At 41.5% G+C, this 18,093-nt stretch overlaps 1 protein-coding gene across 3 annotated transcripts; it reads right to left on the bottom strand.

Annotated features, from left to right (window-relative positions):
• Positions 1 to 6,772: 6,772 nt before the first annotated feature.
• On the bottom strand, positions 6,773 to 11,673 carry LOC148030470 (uncharacterized). Of its 3 annotated transcripts, XM_087686799.1 has the most exons (8): positions 11,121 to 11,673; positions 10,849 to 10,975; positions 10,332 to 10,707; positions 9,873 to 10,227; positions 9,732 to 9,791; positions 8,885 to 9,655; positions 8,603 to 8,778; positions 6,773 to 8,424 (listed from the first exon to the last, which is right to left on the bottom strand). In XM_087686799.1, the coding sequence occupies exons 1-8, from the start codon at positions 11,166 to 11,168 to the stop codon at positions 7,626 to 7,628; spliced, it is 2,712 nt and encodes a 903-aa protein (XP_087542925.1). In that variant the 5' UTR covers positions 11,169 to 11,673; the 3' UTR covers positions 6,773 to 7,625. The 3 variants fall into 3 exon arrangements, with proteins under 3 accessions (XP_087542925.1, XP_087542924.1, XP_087542926.1); XM_087686798.1 differs by having other exon boundaries at positions 10,332 to 10,975; XM_087686800.1 differs by lacking the exons at positions 10,849 to 10,975; positions 11,121 to 11,673 and having other exon boundaries at positions 6,774 to 8,424; positions 10,332 to 10,414; positions 10,504 to 10,701.
• Positions 11,674 to 18,093: the final 6,420 nt, after the last annotated feature.

Here is an 18,093-nt window from a genome sequence, read left to right as displayed (position 1 = left end):
GTTTATTGCATTGAGACGATATGATTTGGATGATACAAAAGGCCCAAAGAGGTTGCGCTTCACTCATTGGATAGTTAGTAAAATGATTGGCAAAAGATAACAAAAGCAACAAATAGAATTGGACTTGAGCTAGATAATGGAAATTGATGCCACATTCCCTCTAGTTTAAAAGAGGAAAGACAAGAGTTAATTGGTGCACATAAGTGCTTAGAAAATAGAGGCATACGTATTGTAAATATTCAAAGTCTTCCTATGCTAATTTTCCATCATCTCAAAGGCACATCAAGATGATGGCATGGCAGGCTCACGATTAGATTTCAAGTGGGGTTTTTTGTCCCATGTACAACTGCAGCAGAGGCAGGACCCATAGGGTAAAACGAAGGAATAATTCACCATTCACGATGGGATGATGCGCATCATAGCTTTGCCATCACAATCGCAAGCTCCACCCGGGTGGGGTCTATGTCGATAGAGTTTGGCCTGAAATTCAAGATGTTATGCCTTTTAATGAGCCTAAATATTAAATACTTAAAACCAAGCACTTTCAAAGTCTACCAACCCAAAACTGAAATACATAAATTCCTCCCATTTCTAATGAAGAAGATTCGTTCTTCAAGCTCTTCCCCTCCTCCATTTAGCAACACGCCGTCATTCTCCATTCCTCTCCATTCTTTATGCAATCCTTTTTTCAAGTTTCCTTTTCCAAGCTCCTCCCCTTCTCCTTTCAGCAACAAGCTCTTTCCCTCCCCGTGTACCATTGCCAAGCTATCACTTCTACCATTTTTTAAGCTGTCCTTTCTTCAAGTTTCCTTTTTTGAAAGTCTTAGCAAAGTTTGCCTTCACACCTAAAGCTATTGTTGCATGTGTTTACGCAATTCTTCATGATTCCTGTCATTGTCAAACATGCCACCCCTACTATCACAAATCCAAAAATTAATGTTCAAAAACCCTCATCTGGTTCATTTGATGCCTCAAATCTTCAATGGGAGGCATGTACCAATCCATCATCAAAGTTTGAGATCCAAAACATAGCCTTCATTCAAGGGATCGGTTGGATGATTTCATATGTGGTGAATCTCAATGAGAGGACACACCTACTAGCTTTTGCAAGCAATGGACATCAAAAAATGCACCAGGTAAAATATTACGTCCAACGGCAGATAGTCACACGCAACTTATCGGGTAAATCCATACTTCCAAAGCACAATGTAACATACACTAATTAAGCATTTTTTCCCAACGTGGAGTAATTTTTCCAATGTTATTGGATGCTCTATTATATTATATAGGTATTGGTGCAACTTTGGCCCCACTGATGTTTGTGATAACCCACCAACAATGAAAGCCCAAAATTGCAAATGGACCCAGATGATGCACGTAGCATGCACAATTGGGCTGTCACAAATAAGAGCCAAACTTTTTTTATCAAAATGAAGCAAAAGGACCTGCATTTGTGCTTGGAGTGAAAACCGATTGGCAACTAGAGATGGCAAAAACATATGGGGACAACGGATGCCACCTTTGGCACCAATAAATATAAGGTATTATATTGTAATTATTGTGTGCATTGCAACAAATTTAATTAATGTTGATTGGAATGGTCTTTTGCAATTTCACCTATTCACAATCTTGGTGTCTCTATTGCCTAGATTATTACATCTTCTTGCGCCATGGTTGACATTCGACTGTGGTTGGTGGCCTTTCAAAATTGATTGCTTGATGCCAAAAAATCATGGCAATCTAATGCATTCATGGTCGATGAAGCCCTTGCAAAAATACAAGCCATTAGGTAAGCTATGCATAGATTAATTACTCTATATAATGTGTTATTTTATGGGACTTTATGTTGCATTCTAATTCCATTTGGAGACTCTTTGTATTTTGTTGCCAATAGGGAGGTCTTTGGTGTGCCAGTATACCTTTGCATTTGGCATGTTCGACGAGCTTGGTTAAAGAATTTGATCAAGAAGATTTCCAATGCCTCAAAATGGGCAGACATGTTCAAAGCACTAGGTCAAATAATGAACATGTGAAGCCAAGCTAGCACCAATCAGGTGAGTACTAAGCGAGAAGCTATGGACTTGGTGGATGATTTCTTCCATACATATAAGGAAGAGGAGAACTTCATCAAGTACTTTAAGGACCAGTGGATGGATGGCATCAATAGGTAAGGGTTTGTAGTTTAGCTAATACTTTTGGCTCTCTTATTTGACTAACTTTTACTTAATTTTCTCTTTAAGGAATGTAGATTCGAGCAACTCCAACCTACCACACTCGAATCAGGAGACAAATGGTATCATTGAGTCCTATCATGGTATTCTAAAATCACGATTTCTTATTGTCTGCAAGACAATTCATGGGCAGAGGGTAGATTGGCTTCTACATAAGCTTTTGAGTCCTTGTCATTCCTATTATTGGTATCAAGACATGTTGAAGGAGGCTGGGTTCAAAAAGAAAGTTAATATATTGGACCTTATGCGAGCTCTGTGCAACGTGCCCAAGAAATCTCTTATGACAATGTAAGGTTCTTAGATGTTGAGCATACGATTGCCTTGGTCAAGAGCCTGAGCAAGCGTGATTTATGGCACAAATTGGAGAATGCAAATTATGAGTGGGCATGTTGCTCCTATGAATGGCCATGCGTGACAACCTTTGCAAACATCAGGCCAAGTTCATGATGATTAATGGTATACACTTTTCCCATGTCATCAAGGCATCCATGGACTTGTACATCTTGTCCAACAAAGATATACCACGTGAGTAATTATATTTCTAGTACTACCTTGCTTTGCTTTGTAAGGTGAATAGAGAAATAAGTACGCTTTGAAAATTTTTACAGGTTATGGATTCTTATGCGAATTTGACCCTATTGATGTCGAGGAGCCACTTCCTATGTCTCCCCATGGGGTCACTACAAGTATAGATGACTCGAAACCATCATTGTCAAATTATTACAAGTTGACATTCATTAATGGAAAGTGATTTTTTACTAGGCTCATCAACGATGTCAAATGAGGTTAAGGTTACACAAGTACACCAAATTGTTGATGAGACACTTTCCCAATGTGGTAGGTATTGGCTATGATTATTCTTGTCATTTATCTACAATGGATATTATTGGTATCTTGAAACAATGGGTGCTTGGCAGATGGTGATTTGGAGCTATTGGAGTTTGCTCGATGTCTCACTTTTCAAATGCAAATGTCCATCCAACAAGCAAAGGCAACAAAGTCGCAACTAGCGCATCCAGTTAGTAGGTTGCACCCTATTGAGGATGGCTTTGGAAATTCTCTAGCTAGAGCACGGTCATTCTTTGAGCTTGGTTACCATAAGAAAGTTTTGAGGCAGAAAGAGCAGTTACGCACTCTTCCCTCTTTCCCAAAGCCTTCTAAAAAAGTGAAGGCAACAATGCAAGACAAATTAGATAAGGCATGTGAGGATGAAGTAATAGGGCAAGCTTCAAGTTAATGGATATTTTGCTTGCATCGACACGTATGGGCATATATTTACATGACATTAACTTTTGAGGATTTAAATTTGTTTGGTTTTCACAACCATTCGATGTTGAAATTTTCTAGTATTTGCATAACGTTTTACATTATCCTTGGAGTGACCATATCTCTCTCTCTCTCTCTCTTTAATACATCTATGTATCATACACTTGGGTGTTGAAGTTAAACACAATGTCTTCTCGGTGTCTTTACCTAAGCATAAGTTTATAGCACTCATAGTACCAATAGCACATCTTAGCAAAGTTAGCTCTCTCTCTCTCTCTCTCTCTCTCTCTCTCTCTCTCTCTTCCCTTAATCATTTGATGTTGATATCTTTAATGAGGTATTTGTGTAATTGCATATATTCCTTTATATAAAGACCTTAAATCTAAGGAATAAAGACAAGGGGCTGATACACATCTCCAAACTTCGACTAATACACAATCAAATGACTCATTTTTGGTGTCAAATCAACAATTTAAATTTTTTGAAGTGATTGCAAAGATTTGGGCATTTTAGATTGATCATGGCAAAGTGAACACTATCCAAAATCTATATGAAGATCCCATGCATTACAAAGTATGCACATGTCAAATGTGGCTCAAGTTTTCAACCATGCAAATGAATGACACTATTTCGTTTGTAAACGAGACATTGAGGACAATTTGAGGGCATTGCTCATAAATTAGACATTGAGGCTATGTACATGAATGACATTATTTTGTTTGTAAACCACACATTGCATCAAAATCATAGCATCCATGTTTAAGTTAGAAGCTTAACCATTCTTTGCAACATATTGTGTAAATTTTAGTTCTTCAAAAAGGATTTCTATACATTTTTTGTAAATATAATAACAAGATGCAAGGTATGCATGGAATGAACAGAATAATCTTATCTTGGTATTCGCACATGTGGAAATATCATTCATACAATTGGCATGTGAAAAATTTCACATCCATAAAAGACTTGTAAGTGTGAAGAAAGAAATTAGGGATTTGATACATTACTTTACCTTCTAGACAAAGTATAATTGATGCTAATGTTCTAATGTTCTATTTGTGCTGGACAAAAAATCCAATTTTCCAGTTCCTGCTGCAGGTTTGGAAATTTGGAAAACTTGGAAGTCGTGTTTTAGAGCCATGGGGGCATTCAGGGCCATGAGACACAGAGAGAGAGAGAGAGAGAGAGAGAGAGAGAGAGAGAGTGTGTGTGTGTGTGTGTGTGTGTCACTATGGGGAAATTTGAACAGGTTACCTGTGGGATGCGGATCACTTGGGGGGAGAGGGACACAGATCAGGATGTTATCATTGAAACTCTGTTGGCAGCAGACACAAGACAGCATACACGATCAATCGGTACGAATCGAGCAGTCACAGAGACACAAGAATGGGCATTGAGTCATTAATGGAACAAGAAGCTGGAAGACCGTAGAGCTTGGACCAGTGGTGGTCGAGGTGAGGGAGGGTGCGGTGGACGATGTCATGGGAGATCTCGGCCATGGGACTCGCAAGCATGGCCTGGAAGAGGGAAACGAGCTCCTGCTGGTTGCCATGTGGGGTGCAGAAGGGTAGGCATCGGATGCTCTGGGCCTCGAAGGCTCGCTTGATGCGAAGGGGCCTGAGCTTGGATCCAGACGGCGAGCAGGAGCTTCCATGCAGGCTGCGGGGGGCGGAAGGGTAGGCACCAGATGCCTTGGACCTCGAAGGCTCGCTTGATGCAAAGAGGCCTGAGTCAAGAGCCAAATCCGATGCCTGGGCCTCGAAGGCTCGCTTGATGTGGAGGGGCCTGAGCCAGGAGCCAGAAGGCAAGTAGGAGCTTCCACGTTCGAGGCCTCGCTTGATGCGGAGAGGCTTGAGCCAGGAGCTAGAAGGCGAGCAGGAGCTTCTACGCAGGCTGCGGGGGGCGGAAGGGCAGGCATCGGATGCCTTGGGCCTCGAAGGCTCGCTTGATGCGGAGGAGCCTGAGCCAGAAGAAGGCGAGCAGGAGTTTCCACGCAGCATAGAAGAAGGCCGGAGCGACCAAGGCCAGCATAGAAGAGAAGGCGAAGGCGGCCTGCCGAAAGGGCTTTGCTTCAGAGATGCACAGCAGATCTCCTTCTCCATGCGAGAGAGAGAGAGAGAGAGAGAGAGAGTGTGTGTGTGTGTGTGTGTGTGTGTGTGTGTGTGTGTGTGTGTTTGGGGGACCCCTCTCATGGAACGCATGGCTATGGGGCATGCATACGTGCAGAGCCTTTTTCTACCATAATGATTTTTCACCAGCATGTCCCATGTCCACGTCGGCCTGTTGATTGCAAATGTGTACATGGGGGGACAAAAAACCCCACTTGATATCTAACCTGAGCCGGCATGGCATGGCACAATCATGGAGAACAGCATCACAATTCATTCCCATAGAGCTTCCTCCTTCACTCATCGTGCTTGGTCGAGGACTCTCGTCTCAACTCACCTTCATCTGCCATCACCAGCTGAGAGACTGTTGAAATGAGGACAAAGGCATGGCCAGACCAGAGCATTGCAAGAATCGCAGCGTGGATGGGGCGGGTTGTGCGTGGTAGAGCATGGCTGCGGCGGAACAATACGTGGCTAGAGCCGCCGGGGGGGCCCCGGGTGGAGCTTAACTATGCCTCGTAAGAGATCAAGCTCACAAAAATAACGCACTCTACTTGGCTAGTTTTTTTCCTTGGACTCTTGCTACTGATGGTCCTTGGCTCTGTTAGTTCCACTCGCTTGTGCTCATGGAGGACTTCGTAGGCTAGTGGAACTGACAATGCTCCACCCCTCTTGGCTTGCTCTAAATACTTGGCCTTTTAACTGGATTGGCTCAACGGGTAATGTAGTGAGTGGCTTGATAGGCAGCTCGGCCCAATGCTATGTTGGGCAGTGGTTCTTCAAGTTAAACCCCTTAGCCAATCTTGGAAAACTGTAGGTAGCTCGGCCCAATGCTATGCTGGGTCAGCATAGTGGTTCTTCATGTTAAGCCTCTTAACCAATCGTGGTCAATTAAATTAAGTGAAAGGTGACATAGGTCAAGCTTTACAAAGGCTAGAAGTAATACGACTTGAGGTTACAAGCAACCCCAGTCCAATGTTCACTCAAAGGAGCTTAACTCAAATGTTAACTTTCCTAACAATCCCACAAAGCCTTGCATGCAAGCATGACACATAGCTTGTCTGCTTCAACAAGACAGAAGCTTGAATTTCCCACCCTTCAAATAATTGTACAAAGGCAGCCGAACTTCAAAATTTTCCATCCTGCTTTTAAAGCTGGGAAGCAAAAAAAAAGACAGTATTTAAGTGGCAAATTGCCAATTTGAGGACAATGATTACAAGAGTAGTCTACCAATTTGAATAGTTGGTTATGGGATGCTACAGTGGCCTAATTTCAAGTACCAGAGTTGTCTACCATAGCATTCTTGGTTAGTGTCATGCAATCCTCCATTGAAGCGCAAATGATCCAAAGCTTCATGGCCATCAGAGCTGTTATAATTCATCTTTCCTTCCAGGTTGATCACTAGGACCTACATTCTGAACAACTCACCTGAAGTACACATGCACACACCAGCATACACATGCACGCATGTACACATGTGAACAAGCATGCACAAAGAAGGGTTGATTACTAGGACCTACATTCTGAACAACTCCCCTGAAGTACACATGCATACACCAGCATGCACGTGCACACATGTACATGTGTGAACAAGCATGCACGCCTTCTTTGTGCATGCATTCATGCACACGCCCACACAAAGAGAGGAGCCATAAAACAAGGTTAGAACATATTCCACATCACAGTGGATTGACTTAACAATCCGGAGGAAAGCAAAGAAACCTATGTTTTACAGCAAAAAGTAATCGGCTTCTAAGGAAGGGTTAAACCTTCCAACAGAGAACAGAAGATGGAGGGAGCGCCTCAAACACAATTAGAAAGGGACAGATCATGTTACAAATAGTGGATTGACAATGTACAAGTTGCAGAATACAAAACCTTTTGCTGTCCTGCTCTGGAATGCTGCACCCAAGATGGGGAAAATTTTGTCTCACCCATTTGCTTCATTTTTTTCATGGGTTAAGATGTCACACACCTTGCAGTCCAAGGGTGACTAGCACTCTCAAAAAATAAACAATCAGATCTAAGGTTCTTTTAGCTCCATTGTTGGTGTCTCCCCAAACTCATTGAAACCAATGAAGTTGATAGACATTGGGGGTGAAGGAGCCACGTGCTTGTCTTGCAAAGAGCATTCTGATGCTTCCTTGGAAGCTAGAGACTGCATACTCGCAGCTTGGATATTCACTAGTTCTTCCGGATCATCCCTTGAGTTCAAGCTGCTGGTGGACAGCATTCTCTTTTCTGGTAAATCCAGTATACTTTCATGGTATAACCCTCCATCTAAAGGAGATTGCACTCCCTTTTCTGACAAATTGTCTTGGTACACCTGTCCCTCTGGATCAGGGTCACTGACCACTCCATTGCATGCAGAACTGCCGCTTCTAGTCCTACTGTCAGTATTTCCATAAGAAGCAAATCCTTCTTTGCTTTCAATATTGTCTTCTAAATGGCGGGATGGAAGGGCTTTGACTTGCAAAGGAGAATCTCCTTCCAAACCTAAATCTGATGCATTGGAAGATGACTGACAAGCAGAAGTACCACTAAACCTCTCCCCATTATTACTGCATGTGGGTACATCATGACTAGGAAATGAACTGCCCTTCACATTCAAAGGTCCAGTTGCAGGTGAAACTTCTGGTGATGGAAGGGCTGCCTGCCATGTAGAAGGCCTTCTTTGAAGCTGCAAGTTCTCATCATGTGCATCAATGATTGAAGTGAAATTCCCAAAGGATGGAGAGAACTGTTTGTGGAACAAGAGCTGTGCAATAAACCTATCAATTGGATTCGTTTCTGTCTCCACTATCTCTGCAACAGTTAAAAATCTGCAACAAGAAATATAAACATTACACGTGCATCAATGTTGATTCACCTAACATCAAGGTCATGAAGGTCCAAACAAGCACATGATTTGAATACATAACAAAGAGAAGACAAATACCAATGCAAGAGGTTGAAGTGCAGTGTCACTTATTTACACTCAGAATGAAGGCAGGGATATACCTCCCACTAGAAGATAGTTCACTGCTTGAAGATGAGTCCAGACCAATAGATCCTTTATAAACCTCAGCACTGCGTCTGATGTTGCTTCCACCATCATTTGTACTGCGCCGCTGCCTTGCACTTCTTGCTAGGCGTTGGAAGCCATCTCGTAGGCACAAGCGTGTTCTAGGATCCAACTGTACAGGTCAGCAAGCCATTCATAAGATCTTTCAAACTGAACTGTAGACATGAAGCTGAATTTATTAAGAATCATGAAGATACTGGATTTGGTAATGCCCATACTTGAGTGGCAATATCCAATAGCTGTTGCAGCACAGTTGCAGGTAAGGATTCATCCCCGTCTTCTGTTGCCACATCAGTCTTCAGATCCAATCCCTCCTTCCAGACTACTGGTTCTGGAACTTGTGAGGATAATAGCCGTTCCCCTGCAGCCTCTTCTGGACAGTTGATTGTGGCTCTGGGTTGGCTCTGTGGTTTTCTTTGAAACTGCTTTTTCTCAAGTAAAAGATGCTCATTAATTAGTTGATGCTGTTGCTGCTGAACTGCCAACTGGGCCTGCATCTTTTGCCGCCAGCGAAGCTTCTCAATCTTCTCTTTGGGAGTCATGGTAGATGATCCTCTTGGAGGTTCAGCAGGTATTTGGTTCATGTTTCCAACCTGATGATGCTTTGAAGATTCAGAGAGAACCGGCTGATGGCCAATCATAACCGGCTGTGCATGTTGCAGTTGCACTGGAGCTACAGAGGTGCTCGGAATCACAATAGGCATACGATGAGCAGGAAAACCAAATCCAGCATGAACAAATGGAACAGGCCGAGGGCAGTGCATATTGCTTGGAGAATCAGGCATGGGATGTTGTGTTATTTGAGAGATTGGTATTGAAAGAGCTGGAAAATCTTGCATGGCAGAAGATATTGGCACATATGGTAATTGAGGCTTTTTGATCTGTGCAGAATTGTGAGAAGTTGAATATGGTTTTCGTACAGTGCTCTGCTTTCTTGGTTTCTCATCGAGCTTCTTTGTGCGGACACCATGGCGTCTTACTTTGTTCACCTGGAAAGAAGGGGAGTGTAAGACAATAAACAACCCACAGGGCAACCAAAGTGAATCTTCGCCTCCAATTACTCACTTTTTTGTCCTCTTCCAAGCTCCCAGAGGGCATGCTTGATCCCTCCAACACCTCTAATGACTGCAAAACAACGTGATTATTCAGCCAGAGGCTTTAGAAAGAATAGAAAGATCCAAACACCCATGGAGGACATGTACACACCTGGTCATCCCTTGGTTTTTCCATGGTATTGGCTGTGCGAAAAACCTGCTTGTCTGCAGGTCCACAAAAAGGAAAACTCACTATATTAACTGCAGCAGAACACTCTCCATGCCATGGAAGAGTATGGCCCAGTGTTCCTTCCTCAACTTCCATATTAAGAGATGCTTCAGAAGTTCCACAAGGAGGAAGCTCCATTTTCAATTCAGACTCCTCATGCTCCAAGTCATGTTCTGTACACTCCCTAAAGGATTGGTACATAATTCCAGGGCTGTTCCCTACAGCAGGAGAAGAGGACTCCCAAAGCATTTCTTCAGAGGCATCATTGAAAGATTGTGGAAACACAGGGCCATTATTTCTGTCCACCAAAAGCACCACATCAGTTTCCTTTCCCCTGAAAATTGTCAGTGCCTAAACATAACTAGAACCTAAATAGCATAGAGCTGATGAGAAGAGGCTTACAAAAATAATTTTCCCATATCCTCCAAATTGTTGGTGCAATTCTCCCAACCATACTCCAGTAGATTGTTTCCTTTACCTTCATCCTGCACTTCTTCCAGAAATTCAAGGTCTCCTCCAGGGGGACAAATATCATTCAACAAGAACTGGCAAGAACCATTCAGTATATCCGTACCATCATCCTGATAACCAGATTCAATTTTGCAAAGCCCATCAGCGCCTTCAAAGTCATAATCAGTAGGATCGAAATTGGACACCTTCCCAAACTCTCTTTCCCCTTCACTGAGACGTTGTGGATTCACTGTACTGGGCATGTTCGTTGTCCTGACGTTTGACATGCTCGAGTATGCAGTGGAAGAATTGCCACAGCTTCCCTTTCCTGGAGGTAAAGGCTTTCTTTCAGACCCAGAAGAACAACCAGACTGTCGATTTTGACTCGCATCAATCTCCTGATTTGAAGGATTTGGAAAAGAGCAACCTGTATATGGAGGGTTTTGAGCAGTTTGGACCAAAACCCTACCTGGAATGCCTGGAATCTCACTTGCAGAACTAAGTTTAGATCCCCACGGAGCCTTGACTGAACCTTCTGACTCCGGAACAGTGTGATCCCCTGTTTCTTCAAACTCGTTCCATACCATCTCATCGAACTGCACCAAAGACATTTCATGCATTGAAAATAAAGTTTACAAACTCTCAGCGGCATCAAGTCCACACCATGACTGAGAACTAATTCTGTGATAATGGACAGGAAGTGTAATGAGATTTCGTTATGTAAAACAGGAGGAATCGTACCGTTGGCCATGCGGTCTCGGCAACTCCATGGGAATCCCAGGTGGACATGGTGTACCCTTCCAAGATCGCTGCAGGGAGGGATGACCTGTTAAGTTTAAAAAGGGACTTTCGCTGTAAAACCTAATGCTGAGCTCTGCATAGGCCAGGAAGGCAGGGGATTCTGTTCTGACCAGTGTCGAGGTAGAGGTAGCTCGAAAACCCCGGGCGCATCCTGTATCAAGAAGCGTGAGAAGCCTTCTCGCGGGGAGAGGGAGGGCTAGATCAGACAGAGGGGTAAGGGAAGCCAAAGCTTCGATTCGTCTTAGATAGAGAGAGCGGGGTTGAGACCATGGCAAGCCAAGGAGAGGGGGGACAAAGGGGCAAGGGGGGAGGGGGGCGCACAGCTGGAGCTCGATGACGGCTTGTTATGGATCGTTCTGGAGAAGGCGGCTGAGAAGGGAGCGCAGGGGGAGAGGAAAAGAGAGGGGGAGGAGATTCCGACACGAGAGACAGACAGGAGACAGAGAGAGACAGACACGGCGAACAGAGAGAGAGAGAGAGAGAGAGAGAGCGGGGCGGGGGGGAGTCGGGAGGACCCCCTCCCGCTCTCTGTCGCGAGAAGGGAAAGGCGAATGACGTGGATGCTGCCACGTTGGCGGCCATGAAATGGCCACGTCAGCGCTGGCAGATCAGAACGAGTGGCTGTAGGGCGTGTATTTGGGATCGGATCCGAAGGCGCGCTCCCATTGGGGGTCGCGTCCCCCTTCACCCCCTCCCAGCCACTAGTCTTCACGGGCCCGCTCCGTAAATGGTCCTCCTTTATTTTTATCTAAAAATAAAACAAAAATAGCCAGGGGGGCCAGGGCACCGCACCACCACCACAAAAGAAAAAATTGATATTACCAATAACAATACTAAAAATACCCACCCGTTGTCGTCCCCACTTCACCAAATTGCTCCAAATACCTACCAGCCTTTGCTGTAAAAAGCAAGACAAAGACTAGAACCAATCACCACCCCTATTTTTTTGAAGGGTGATCTATATCTCTAATCGAAGGGCTCCAAGCCACTGAAATCCCAAATGATTTTTTCCAAAATAATGTTGTAGGTAATACCATGCATTCTATGCCTAGGCCAAGTAAAGTGCCTCATCTGTGTTACTTATACCGCATACAAGCAAACACATGCACATGCGGCCAAGCATGTGCACAAGCGGGTGATGATGGGTGAACAATCGAGTCATGCATGGGCAGACGATTGAGCCAAGCATGAGTGGGATGAGGGGTTATTATTAATATAATTAAAAATAATAATGTAATATGATCTATCTTACTACTACTACTATATTATTTTTGTTGTATGTTCAAAAGGCCCCAAACCTCTAGAGGGCTTCCTAAACTTACCCCTTTTCCAAACCTCCCATTGAAGCTCTTTCTCTCTCTCTCTCCCTCTCTCTCTCTCTCTCTCTCTCTCTCTCTCTCTCTCTCTCTTTTAATTAAAACCCCCTCCCCTCTTTCTCAATTTTAATCTCTTTTCCCTCCCTTTTTTAATTAAATTCCTCCCACCTCCCCCCTCTCTCTCTCTCATTTGTAGGGCCTAGGTTCTCTCTCTCTCTCTCTCTCTCTCTCTCATATTAAACTTTTTAATTTAATTTTTTTAATTAAATATTTTTAGAAAAAAAAATTGATTTAAAGTTTTTTGAACATAGTTTTTCACACACTTTGAGAGAGAAATAGAAGAAGGGAGAGAAAGAAGAAGAGGGATAAAAAGAGGAAGATGGAAAGAGGGGGAAAGGAAAGAGAAAAGAGAATAGTTTTTTTTAATTAAACATTTTTCTTCTCTCTCTCTTAGATTAAACTTTTTAATTAAATATTTTTTAAAAAGTTAATTTAAAGTCTTTCAAACATAGTTTTTCACACACTTTAAGAGAGAGAGAGAGAGAGAAGAAGAAGAAGAAGATAGAGAGAGGAGGAGGGAAAAGAGGAAAGAGAATAGTCTTTTTGTAATTTAACATTTTTCTCCCCCTCCCCCTCTCTCTCATGTGTAGGGCCTAGGTTCTCTCTCTCTCTCTCTCTCAAATTAAACTTTTTAACTAAATATTTGTAAAAGTTTTTTTTAATTTAAAGTTTTTTGACATAGTTTTTCACACACTTTGAGAGGAAGATAGAAAAAGAAGAGGGAGAAGGATTAAAAAAAGAAGAAGAAGAAAGAGAAAAAGATAGAGAGACGAGAGAAAGAGAGAGGGAAAACATAGAGAAAGAGAATTATAGAGAGAGAAAATATAAATTTTAAGAGAGAGAAAGAGAGAGATAGGAAAGAGCAAAGAGAGAGACAGAGACAGAGACAGAGAGAGAAAAGAAGAAGAGAGAGAATTTAAACACAGAGAGAAATTATAGAGAAAGGAAAGATAAAATTTAAAAGAGAAAAGAAAAAAATAGGAGAGAGAAGAAAAAGAGAGGAGATGGGGGAGAGAGAAGAAAAGCGAGGAGAGAGAGAAAGAGAGAGAGAGAGAGAGAGAGAAGAAGGAAGAAGAATAAGAAGAAAGAGGAAAAGAGAAAGAGAGATGGGGAAAGAGAGAAAAGAGAAGTCATTTTTAAACTTAAATATTTTTTGAGAGAGAGGAAGGAAGAGAGGAGAGAAGGGGGAAGAGAGAGAGAGAGAGAGAAAGAAATAGAAAAAAAGCGCAAAAAGAAGAAAAGGAGAGAGAGAGAGAGAAAAAAAATAATAATAATAAGAAAATGAAGAGAGAGAGAAGAAGAAGAAAAAAATAAAAAAAGAGGAGAGGGAGAGAGAAGGAAAAGAGAGGAGAGAGGGGGGAGAATAAAAGGAGAGAGAGAGAGAGAGGAAAAGCGAGAAGAGAAAAAAAAGGAGAGAGAGAATTAGACATAGGGAATTTGAGGGGAGAGAGAGTAAATAAAAAATTAGAAACTGAGAGGGAAAAGAGGAGAGAGAAAGATGAGAAATAGATTGTTAAGTGAAGTTGCCATGCGTCGCTTTGAGGCAACGAAGCTACCGCGAAAGCAATCTAACGTTAGTTCTTGTTATTGTTAATATTATGAAAAATATTAGGTTTATAGAAAAATATTAAAAAATTAATACAATATTTTTTTTCAATATTATTACTATTATAATAGTAAAAGTTATTGGATCAATATGAAAATGTTAACATTTTTATATATTGTAGTAAAGGTTTGCATTATAGCTTGTATTAAACGTTTAAATTTAACAAAATGGTAATACTCACTAATTCATAAACTAATTTTACATCAATATCACAAGCACTTATTATTAAAAAATTATTATTACACATTAATTATCAATATTATCATAAAACATTATCTAAAAGAAAGACAAATTGTAATAATGTTTATTTTGATAATAATGTTTATTATGATTACCAAGCATGATAATGCTCATTATAATACTTTATTAAATACTATCATAATTAATGTTTATTAATAATTTATAATAAAAATATTATAAAACTTCTATTAAAAATATTTTATTATTGTTGTTATAAAGTCTTTTAATTGAGTTATTACTAATATTTATATTTTATAGTTAACATTTATTAATGTTCAAGTTCTCGTTCTCTCATCATGTGTGCTCTCTCTCATTGGCTCCTACTTTCATGCTCTCTCCTTATCATGCTTGCACATTGATTACTTACTAATATAACATACATTAATTATAATTATGTGTATTAAAAATTGATGAATTGTATTATGTTAATCATATATGTTATAATTGTATAATACCACTACAAGAGAATGGGTCGATTTCAACAAAAAATATCGGTGTCGCTATTAGCATCATTATAGCGATGCTATTTGTGATGTCGATAGCGACGCAAATAGCGACATCGCTCTAAGAAAAAAATTTGCCCAAAACCTGAGCGCGGCATTTCTCAAAACCATTTGTAAAAAAGAATGAAAGAGAGAGTAAGAAAGCTCTCCCTCTCAAAGGGGGAGGGAGAGAGGGAGGGAGGGAGGAAGAGCTTATCACCATCACTGTCATATATGAAGAAGGAGAAGGGTACAAAAAGGAGAAAGGAGGGAAGTCGCGAAAGAGAGGCGCAAAGGGTTTCGTCTTTAGGCCTTTGAGATAAGTGCATTGCCTCTTCTTGCTTTGTTTTTGTGTTTTCTTCTTTTCTTTCTTTGTTTATGTTTGTGGAGAGATGCACAAAGGGAGGGAGAGGAAAAGAGAAAGAGGAGAATGGAAACAAAGAGGGAGGGGAAGAGAGAAATAGAGAGATAGAAGAAGGGAGAGAGGAGGGTGAGTGTGAGAAACGATGAGGGTGAGAGGGGAGGAGGGAGAAACAAAGAGAGAGGAAGGGAAGGAAACAAAGACAAGGAAAGAGAGAGAGAAAGAGGAGTGGGGAGAAAAACAAAGAGGAATGAGAGATAAAAATATAGAGGGGAAAGAGAGAGGGGCAAGAGAGAAAAGAATGGTGAGATAAAGGGAGGGAGGAGAGTGAAAAGAAAAGAGTGGGAGGAAGAGACAAATAAAGACATGGAGAGAAAGAGAAAAAAAAGAGAAAGAGGGAGGGACAAAGAGAGATATAGAGAGATGGAGAAAAAAATAAAAATAGAGAGCAAGAGAGAGGGAGAGAGAAGTAGAGACACTGAGAGAATGAGAGAGATGGGAAAGAGAGAACAGTAAAGGGAGAGATGGGAGAGAGATAAAGAGAGGGAGAGAGGCATTGTTTCCCAATCCTTTGTTTTTTAAGTTTCTTGTTTTATATATTTACTTTTGTTTGTATAAAGATGTGTTAAGGGAGAAGGGGAGAGAGAGAGATTGAGAGAAGGGAGGGGGAGGAAGAGAGAAAGAAAGAGAAAGAAAAAGGGGGAGAGAGGGGGCTTCATGGAAAATAGAGGGATGGAGAGAGAAATAGGAGGGAGAGGGAGAGAAACAATTAGGAAGAGAGGGGGGAGAGAGAAACAAAGAGAGATGAAGGGAGGGAAACAAAGAAAGGGAAGGAGAGAGAAGGAAGAGAAATAGAGAGGGAAGAAAGATAAAAATAGAGAGGGGGAGAGAAAAAGAAGGGAGGGAAATAGAGAGATGGAGGAAGGGAGAAAAGAGGGAGGAGATATCAAAATAGAAAGGGGAAGAGAGAAGAAAGGGAGAGAAAGGAAGGTTCATAAAAGTTAGAGAGAGGGAGAAAGAAATAGAGAGATAGAGGGAGGGAGAGAAACAATGAGGGAGAGAGAAACATAGAGAAAAAGATAGGGAAAGGAAGGGAGAGAGAGAAAGCTTCATGAAAAATATAGAGAGGGAGAGGAAAAGGAAAATAGGGAGATGGAGGGTGGGTGAGGGAGAGAATCAATGAGGAAGAGAGAGGGAGGAGAGATAACAAAGAGAGAAAGAGAGGGAATGGACGGGAGAGAGAGAAGGAAAGGGAAGAGAAAGCAAGGGAGAGGGAGGGAGAGACAAATTGAGAGATGGAAGAAAATAGAAAAGTAAAGAGTGAGAGGGAGAGAGTTGTAAAGAGATGAAAGGAGATAGAAAAAGAGAGATGGAGGGAAAAAGAAAAATAGCAAGAGAGAGGGAGGGAGAGGAAAAGTGACATGGAGAGGAAGAGCGAGATAAAGAAAGGGAGGGAGACATTGCTTCACATTTTTTCATTTTTTAAGTTTCTTATTTTCTCTCTTTACTTTTGTTTGTGGAGAGATAGATGGGAAAGAAATAGAGGGAAGGGGATACAAATAGAGAGATGGAGGAAAATATAAGAATAGAGAGCGAGAGAGAAAAGTAGAGAGAGATAGGGGAAGAGAGATGTCCCGTTCCATTCCACTTAGTGCAAACTAGCAATTCAACGAAAGTGTCACTTGTATATAGGCCACGTGTGATGCTTCAACGAGTTTTAATCAGAGATCATTAGTGACCAAGCAATCTTAGGCTTTGAGCTAACGGTAAGAAAAGTTTGTACCAATCATGCTTTACATTCAAAATGTAATTGAATTTTATGTACAATAATATTAAATGTGCCCTAGAAATGTCTACAAAGAGGTGTCATTTCATCCCAACAAGAAATGCACCTATTGCAGCCTATAAGAAAAGTTCACAGACATGCAATGGATGGAGTGTCTGAACTGATAAACCCATTGGAGGGCACACTACCACCAAAAGAGATGATTACCCTTTCAAACCTTTCTCCAATCTTGGAGCGTGAGATGGAGGCAATGATCAATGCATTATTGCCCCTGGATGCCAAGTCATCTGATCCAGGAGACGCCCATACTATTATATGATGGGTACCAAAATATCTCACTTAAAGATGCTACTTGAGCTCCTAAGTGTATAGGTAAAGTACAAACGGAGTAATGAGAGTGTGACCGAGTTGTTCAAGTATATACTACATTCTTTTGTCTTTAACTCTATTATAAAAATGGTTTTTTATGCTCTACAAAGACACGGGTTTTTTTTTTGGTTGTTAAAATATCACATATTGTCACCTGACAACACGATGTTCGAGTCTCATGATGATGCATGACTAGTGTCATGAAAGCTTGGCAAGCATAGACTACAACAACATTCATACATGTGTCAATGATTGTGTGTTGTTTTGAGGAGACTATGAGAGTATGAAGACATGTCCGAAACGTGGTGCTCACATGTACTAATAATACTTATAAGGGTAAACCATCCCTTAGAAAATTCTCAGATACTTTTCACTTATACTGTGTATACATCACATGTTTCGCATGTTAGGCATGGTGAGCTTGGCATGTGCAAAAAATATCCAAAGATGGAATCCAACGAATACCAACAAATTCATGTGCATGGAGTCACATTGACTCCACCTTTCTAGGCTTTGCACAAGAGCCAAGGAATCTTTGGCTCGGTCTTCCTATGGATGGCATGAATCCATTCGGTCTCTACTCAACTTCTTACGATGTGTGGCATGTAGTTCTTATAAACTACAATATCCCGCCATGGCTTTCTATGAAGAGGGGACACCTGATCCTTAGCTTACTCGTTCCTAAGCACTACA

Source organism: Lygodium microphyllum, chromosome 10 (assembly GCF_053477565.2).
Source record: "Lygodium microphyllum isolate KBCC chromosome 10, Lygodium_microphyllum_v1.1.10, whole genome shotgun sequence".
Lineage (NCBI taxonomy): Eukaryota > Viridiplantae > Streptophyta > Polypodiopsida > Schizaeales > Lygodiaceae > Lygodium > Lygodium microphyllum.
Note: the sequence above shows the minus strand (reverse complement) of the source record. Positions and strands in the feature narration are given on the sequence as shown.